We start from the raw sequence: 8955 nt of genomic DNA, 5'->3' as shown, positions 1-8955 counted from the left end.
AGACCAAATTGATCATGAAGCTTCTAATCTTAATTGAACTAGTCCGGTCCTTGAGAATATATGTCGAAATGAGTAATTGTTGTTGTTGCATTTGCATCTGAAGAAGGTTCATCGTAGGAGCTTTTGCCTTAACTTTAAAATGTAAAAGTTTGTTAAAAGTATGCACCTGCATCTGGACAGTGTAAATGTGAGCTTCCATATGGGTTATATCGTTGTCTTCTTAATGGCTTACGATGATGGTTTTTCCTCTTGAGATCCTCTTTAGTTAGAGGACATGATAACAGTACACAGAAAAGGAAACGTGTATAATTCTGCTAAATCACGCCCAAGGTGAGACCAGGTAAGTAAAGTTTTGACGTGGAGATCTGAAGAGTCCAAGTTCCATTTCTGTTTAATTTTAATTCATTTTATGTTATTTTGTTTAATTCTATTATTTTCCTTTACACATCTGCGGTTTTGGTTATTCTCTATTATATTATTGTGGTAATGCTACATTTCTCTCACATTTTCGTTCGGAAGATTTTAGGTAAACCCCCGTGGCATCGCACATTAAAAACCCGGGGAAAGGATTGACGTCACAACATTCGCCCAGTGTGAATGGCTGGAATACCTTAGTCGATGTGACGTAGAGATGACGTCACCTGGAACTCGGCAGCCAGCATGCTTCGACTGAGCACCTCACGAGCCGCTTGTAGACAGTCACGTTCCAGTGTCGATCGAACTGTGGTGGTGAAAGGTGCGATAGTGCGCTCCTCCCCCTTTCGTTTTTCCCCCCTTCTCCCGTGTCCCCTGCATCTCTGGTGGGACCTATTAAGTTATTCCCTCTTATCTCGTTCAATGATGGAATCTGTGAGATGGACATTATGTGGATTACTAACGGCGTTACTGTGCACAAGCTCCTGTACAGCCCAAGGTAAGATTGCCTCATCGTCTTGTAGTGTAGAGAGAGAAAACGTGTGCCTGAGGTATATGTAGGTCATCCCAAGACTTGGCCAAGGCTCGGTGATTTATACGCTGCATTAAGAACCGTTCAGAGACTTTGGTTCGAAGCTTTGTTGACATATCAGACGTGTACCGTGTACACTACACGCCTATCGTATACTCTAGCCCCACAAAAGCGCCCAGGACGTATTGTGGCCCGCAGTGTCGCTGTATGGAGGTATTTTTGCGGATTCGGAGGAAAACCACAAATGAAAAAATGAGCAAAGAAATGAAGAGGTATGGCTGTTTGTTATTCCTGTCGTGTACAACGACAGGAAAACATTGGCTACCTCCACAGGTGCTTGTCCACCTTGGGCCAGCCTCCAGCAAGGTTGGCCCAACTAGAAATTGCAAAGCATGTTGTCATTTACAGAACAGTTGGGAGACTCGGCGTAGCCTGTTATTGTTGTAATTGATATCCCGGAAATTCCCAGTGCCATTTCGATTTCTCACGAGCGACACAGACATTGACCAGTGAACTTTCTCACCACGATTTATCTGGATATTGTTTGTGTGTGTATTTATGTATGTATGTATGTATGTGTATACATGGGTGCATTTGCCTAATTGTGGTGCATAGGAAAAGGGCTACGCCCATAGTCCTGTCTCTTACTTTCCAAGTATCGTGTGTGTGTGTGTGAAGTATACAAATACACATTTTTATATATGAACGTATGTATGATTACATTAAGTATATATACTTGGGTTGCATGTACGCATGCACACGTATATCCATACATATATACATAAACACATACGTACACGCGAGCGCACACACACACACACACACACACACGCGCGCACGCACATGACTAGACAGCGCAGAAGTAGCGTTCGCAACTGCTGCTACAGCGGTCCGAGTTCGAATTCCACCAAGGGTTGAAATAATTTCAGTATCGCTGCGCTGCGAGTTGTTACTCCAACTCTCGTGGGCGGGGAGTTTGAGTTGGGTGTGTGTGTGCGTGTAAGGTCACAGCAGTACCCATAGATCGGTCATATAAGCTCTGAGCACTCCTCCGGGAGGGTAATAGCTGTCAATCACGAGTCCAACGCGTGATCCAAGACCATGGTGAATCACACACACACATATATATATATATATATATATATATATATATATATAAATATATTGTGTGTGTATATATATATATATATATATATATATATATATATATGTGTGGGTGTGTGTGTGTGTGTGTGTGTGTGTGTAATGTGTGTGTATATAGATGCACACACATACATACATACATACATGTACATATATACATACATGTATGTATATACATATGTGCAGGCATACATACATGTATACAGGTATACGTATACTCGTATAGGAGCCAATTACGGGTACCAATTAGAGGTGGTCTTGGAGGATAGAAGGTTATACAGTTATAGGGACCAATTACAGGTACCAATTAGTGTTGGTCTTGCTAGATGGACGGTAGAGAGAGCCCCATCTCTGCTGCTTATTTTCAAAGCCCACCAACCCTTTCGACCCTTCATATGAAGGCCATTGGGCTGGGCCCAAGATCTGTCTCAATTTAATTTTTATTTCTCGTAACTTCTCATATAAGGAGATCTGACAACTGATGATTGCTCCCCGCCTGCTACTGCTTTCGAACTGTGACATGACACAATATCACACTATAACGATGTGGACAATAATCCAGCTTCTTTCCAGAGGTCTGTGGGAGGAGGCGAGGACTGTTGTCAATAACTACAAGTGTACGGTCGTTGAAACTTGAGACAACAGTTATCACCACATATGCTCACACGTATACACAATATATATATATATATCTAACGTACATGTATGTGTTCTACTAGTGTAGGACTGTTTCTACGCACCATTTACAATGGCAGGAGGAAGTCATCGCCGGTTGTCGGCTCTCCTATCATGAAATGGTGAGGGTAGATACTAAAGTAGTAAACAGAGACCTTGTGCTCGGTCCGCAGACCGCGTCCCAGCCCCTCGAGGCTGCTCCTGATGGAGGTAGAGATGTTGACAGAGTTTGATGATGGATGGCAAGGGAGTCTATTGTAACGTCTCTTGTAGGACATATATATATATATATATATATATATATATATATATATATATATATATATATACATGTGTGTGTGTGGTGTGTGTGTGTGTGTGTGTGTGTGTTACACTTGCGGGATCCAGTTTCTCCACCTGTCAAACTTGTCTTTAAATTATCTTCATTCAACTATTTTTTCCCTTTGAGTTACTCCAACAGTTTATGCGTCTTTTAAAATACTGTTTCTTGTTTTCCACTAGCCATTTTTTCATGGCCAATTTCTCTATCCCTAAAAAAGGAGATCTTCGCTGTCAATTTTTCTACCCCTTCCATTGTTCTGAACACAACAATCATGTCACCTCTTCTTTCTTCTGACGGGGGAAGCCCAGTTTTTCTAAACTTTCTTTATACGGTCTTTTTGCTAGGTTGAGGACAATTTTGGTTGTTCTTTGCATTACCCCCATCTAGATTATATATACAGTATATATATATGTGTGTGTATATATATACACACACACACAAAGGAGGAGCATGCCGATAGGAGACCTTTTGGTCCATAAATAGGTCAGATGCGAAAAAATTATAATAATGATAAATATTATAATAGTATAAATGATAAGAAATAGAATAAATAATAAATGCATATGTATGGTTAAATTATAAAAACAGGTAAATAGTAAATAATTATAAATGAATATATATATATATATATATATATATATATATATATATATATATATAATCGTGGGTGGTAGACCACACCCACTGAAGGTGATCAAGTTCTTTGTTTTGTTTTTTTTTGTTTTTATTTCTCCGCCTCACAAAAATATTGCTGACTTGCTTATCGCGTGATAAACTCTTTTCTTCTTTCTTGTAATTGTTTCATTTCCTATTGAGTAAATATTTGTCACATTTTTGTACGTTTGAACATTTTCAATATCTTCCATTTTTTAGAATTAATTTTCAACATTTGGTTCTACTTGAAAGTTGTCTTTTTTATTTCTTTTTGTAATAATTTCATTCTTAATATACTCTTCTCATAATTTCTGAAGCGTCTGCAAGCGCCTTATTATGGCTTGTTCCTTCCATTAAGTCGTCCACATAAATCAAAAGCATTATAGATATCAATATTGACTCTTAGGGGGCTTTGTTGGTTATTTCCTTCCATCTTGACGCCTTATATTCTCATGTGTCGGCCATATATTGTTTCAATTTCCATAACACTCGTTTGTGTGATGCCTTGTCAAAAGTTTTTTTTTTAAATCTAGGTACAGTCCACCAATCTATCTCTATTGTGGCGTATCTACTCCCCTAGAGTAAAAGGTAACAGATTTGAGACACGAGCTCTTTCAAATCTAAATACAAGTAGATTATCTACAAAAATACCTGACGCCTCTAGACATTGAACCCATCTGCCTTTCACAATTCTCTCGCATAATTTTGCTATCGTTTTGGTTAGAGACATTGGTCTGTATTTCAGATTTTCCCCTTACCTCCTTTATAGATTGGTACCACATTGGCCCTCTTCCAGTCCCCAAGCGCTATCCCTTCTTCTAAAGAACAAACAAGGTCAAATATCTTGTCCGTTATTTCTTCTCTGCATTCCTCAAGTATCCGGTTGGAACTCCAGTCAGGCCCAGGGGCTTTCCTTACATCTTGTGTCACCTGTAGTTTATATACTTCTTTCACTTCTACGACTGTATCGTTTAACTCAACATTCCTATTATTTCCCTTTCAATGCACTCATTTTCCTTCTTGGAAACTGTTTTTTATGCGTCCTTATAGATCTTTTCTTCTTTTAGATTAGTTATTTATTTCCTATGCCTTAGTTTGACATTGACGGACTTGTAAAATAGTTGAGGTATGCTAATACTTTGTTGCTTCACTGATGAAAAATGTAGCAACACACCTATAAATCACAACTAATACCATAGTCTGAGTAGAAGAAAGAATGGAAACGGGTTATCTATATATTTCGACTGTCAACTGTAGTCGTCCTCAGAAGAGGAGTACAGTTAGCAGACTTCAGAAGAGGAATGCAGTTAGCAGCCGAAATATATAAATAACCCGTTTCCTGTCTTTTCTTCTGCTCCGACTGTGTTATTAGTTGGGACTTTGTTGCTCATGTATTTTCCAAATAGTCATCCTCTCTTGGATTCTTGTGTATTCATTTTTATTTTTTATAGTCTTCCTGTATGTCTTTTGGTTTCCCATAACATATTTCTTTCATTTTTGACAACTCGTGGCCTCTTTTTAACCAATCCTCCTTTCAGGGATTGTACTGAATCTTGACAACATTTTCTACAACCAAGTGGCAGAAGCTTAGAAAGAGTCCTTATTTCTTCTTCTATTTATTTTGTGTTTGTGACATCCTTCCCATCTATTTTAGATAATTTCTTCAAACCTGTAAAACTTGCTAACATGAAGTTGTGTAGATCGTGCTATTGACATCTTAACTTTCTATCGCCTGTCAACTACTGAATTTCTAGCATTCCGTGATAACTTTTCACTATGAATAATATGTGATTTAATGAATCAATTACACTGTGTTATTTGGTTAGCAATATGTCTGACAACTTTTTGATATTTTCGTGCCATGTCCTTGTCTTAGAGAGAATAGACCCCTACGAAGTCTGTCGTATTTTTCTTGCGTTGACTCAATATTACCTTGAACCTATTATGTCACCATTCACTGGTATCAATGCTCCACATATCCTTTTTGCTTTTATCACCCCATGTAAAAAATGTGTTTATAATTTTCCGATTGAATATAAATATTATGTAGTTGGTCTATATATATGTGTGTATATATATATATATATATATATATATATATATATATATATATATATATATATATATATATGAGAAAATGAGTGAAGACACGGGTCTAGATCAGTTTTATGCCTAACTACTGTAGTTTCGATCTCTGGGTTATTCAAAGGACTGACACTAGGGTGACCATTATGTGTGTGTGCGTGTAGTATTTGACTAGTTAAGTTGAATAGGTAACGCATCATTTTCATTGCCTCCCATCCCTTTTTCGGAATATTCCGAAATTGCTCATTAATTGCTTTGAACCCTCGACTACCAGTGGTAGCAACACCTATAAACAGGCTTCTGTCTCACTGTGATCATTATATTTCTCCTTAAATTTCTGTGTTTGGACATGTTTTCCTTCTGGGAATATGTACTTCTTCTTTTTTTTTTTTTTTTTTGTTAGCCCGAGTCTTCATGATATCCTCACTGATGTTTTGACATAATATTCTTTGTTAATCAACTTTTTCCTCTGCTCGATTTCACAAGACGATCTTATCTTCCCTCTCCCCTCTTCCTTCCATTGTCATTATCCGTGGTCAATTTCCTTGTATGTTAGTCCTTGTAAGTTAGTCCTTGTAACCCTGGGACTCTCGTTACGTCTCAATCTGTTTTTCAAACATGATTACATTCCTCTTTAGGTGTGGGTCCCTCACTATCGATGCCTACTCAAGACAAGGGCTTATGCATCTTTATCATGTTTATGTCCAAGGAATTTAATACTAGTCTGACGTTCGCATGCCATACATATGCTTTCCTAACTGCACATAGTCTTAGCGAGTATCTAATATTTACGTGTCATGTGATTAAAAACTCAAACAACTAAAAAGTTGTCTACAATATGTCAGATCCATTATCAGCGTCCTGTCCTTTGACTAGCAACAAATTTCATCACCCGGATAATAGAGCTTGTGGTATTTTTTTTTTTTTTTTTTCGTTGCCGTGATGAAACTTGTTGCCCGTGAAAATAGAACACAAAACTGGTTTGTCCTGGCATCTTGTAAACAACTTTTTAGTGGGTTGAAATCTCGAGTTCCTCAACTATTTAATACAGGTCTATATAGTCCCTAAAATGGTGTTTTTCAGGTATCCTCCAGATTTTTTTTTTCACTCTCTACGTTATCTAGTTCTCCCAGCTTGTATGTTATTGTCCTTTTGTAATTTTCTCCCATGTGCTTTGTGCAGGTTTTGTGTAAGCGAGTATAGTCTTAGTGGTCCTCTGTAGGACCGCCCTATCCCTTCCGGGACGATACAGCCTTTGTAAATGTGAACTTATAGGCGTGGTACTTATGGTTATGAATGCCCGCCGGTAGCGTAATCGGCAGCGTACCGGGTTCGAGTCCCACATTCTTCTCCGATTCCCAGTAGTGTCTGTTACAGTCTCCAGAGCATATAGGGGAAAGGTGACGGCTTTAGTGGCAGCTGCGAGCGTCCTGGCGTAGGATCCTTACCAACTGTGGTTGTGAATGTAGTCTGAAGACTAGGGGCTGTCATTGAAATGGGACACTGCGATTTGGTTCCTCACATGAGGCAGGAGCACTATCCACTGTTCCACTTGAGACTTGTTTCACTGCATTCACTCTTATTAGATTAGACTCTTTTCAGTCTTACACCTTTCCAATATCTGCCTGCTGGCATTCTGCTTATCTTTTGTGTGTTCTCGTTTGCTGTTTATCAAATGTAGAGTGCTGAGAATTTTGGAGGGTTTCGTGTGCAGTAGGCAGAAAATGAGTTTCTTGTTACCTCCTGGGAGTTATGGCTGCGTAATGTCTGGCGGTGTCTGTCAGGTCTTTGTCAAACTGTGTACCAATTTTGTGATATGTGGGGAGGGTTGCTTCTGTGCACAAATAGTTTCTTAGTGTATTTTGGTGTCACGGCTTATTCTTAAGGCCATGTTTTATAATGTATGTAGATTTTCTTTGCATTCCTTATTGCAGAGAACAAATGTGTAAAGGCATAATTTTGTTTCTTATATTTTTATCTATTGAAAAACTTTCTATACTGTTGTGCGAATCCCTAATTTACATTATTTATTCATTTTCATTATGTTGTATCAAGATCCGAAGTTCACATACATCGAATGTGAGAGACTGAAACTGAAACTTTCAACAACTTGCCGTTCAACTTGACGCAGAGTGCGGGGTGATCTAATAGAGGTGTTCAAGTGGATCAAAGGCTTTAACAAGGGAGATGTAAACAAGGTCATCATATTAAAAAGGAAATAAGCAAAAATTGGTTTACTAATAAGATGGTCGACAAATGGAATAAATATAGTAACCATGTAGTAAGCGCTGAAACTATCAGTTGTTTTAAGAAACGATTAGACAACTTTATGGATAGGGATGACAGGTGGTGATGGATACGGAGCTGCCTAGTGTAGGCCTTATGGTCTCTTGCAGTCTCCTTCATTCTTATGTTCTTATGTTCAGTGAGAGGGCGGGGTGTTGGGTTCGTGGCTATCTGTATTGAGCAGAGTATTTTTGGGGCATGCAGACGTCCTGTTTTGTGTCAGCCATTTTCCCATTTCTTTGATATATCGTTGTGTATTTCTGGCAGCAATCGTTTAGTTGTGGTGTTCCGCCATTGTTGTTGGAGCGTCTGAGCACGAAATCACTTTGATGACGTGTTCTGTTTTTTATGGGGGTCGGGAGGTCGTGTGCAAAATAAGGTTGAATATCGTTGGTGATGCTCTTACGCCTCGTTGGACGTTGTTGTGTATTTTTTCTTTTTATTTTTTTCAAAGAAAAGTTGGTTTTGTGACGTTGCATTCTCTGCCGCAATAAGGTTCACTTTTTATTCTTCTTGTAGCTGTGCATGTCTGTTTCTGCAATTCTTTTTGATAGTACGTGTCTGAGGCCTTGTTTGTTCCTCTATACCTATTCTTCCAAATTTAGTTACATTTTGGATTCACCAAAACGGCCTCATGACGCTTCGGTACTTCGAACACACTAAACTAATCCCTCTCAAACGAGGACACCGCGTTTTAATAAACTCGTCGATTTTTTTTATATGCATTAAGATACATTACCATAATTTAATTAAATTGAATTTGCAACACATCCTGTAATGTCAAAATGAAGTATCATTATTGTTATTGGTGTTGCAATTGTGTTGCTACTGTAGCTGGTTTTTT

At 38.5% G+C, this 8955-nt stretch overlaps 1 protein-coding gene across 1 annotated transcript in view; it reads left to right on the top strand.

Moving 5' to 3' along the window:
- Positions 1-609: 609 nt before the first annotated feature.
- The window catches only part of Duox (dual oxidase), a 95717-nt gene continuing 87371 nt past the window's right edge, over positions 610-8955 (top strand). Inside the window, exon 1 of the mRNA XM_076198760.1 lies at positions 610-913. Within this exon, the coding sequence (XP_076054875.1) occupies positions 661-913 (253 nt within the window). The 5' untranslated portion in view covers positions 610-660. The remainder of the gene's footprint in view (positions 914-8955) is intronic.

The sequence above is a fragment of the Oratosquilla oratoria genome, chromosome 15 (genome assembly GCF_046742065.1).
Source record: "Oratosquilla oratoria isolate Oo_2021 chromosome 15, ASM4674206v1, whole genome shotgun sequence".
Classification (NCBI taxonomy): Eukaryota; Metazoa; Arthropoda; class Malacostraca; order Stomatopoda; family Squillidae; genus Oratosquilla; species Oratosquilla oratoria.
This window is presented reverse-complemented; position numbering and strand designations above follow the sequence as displayed.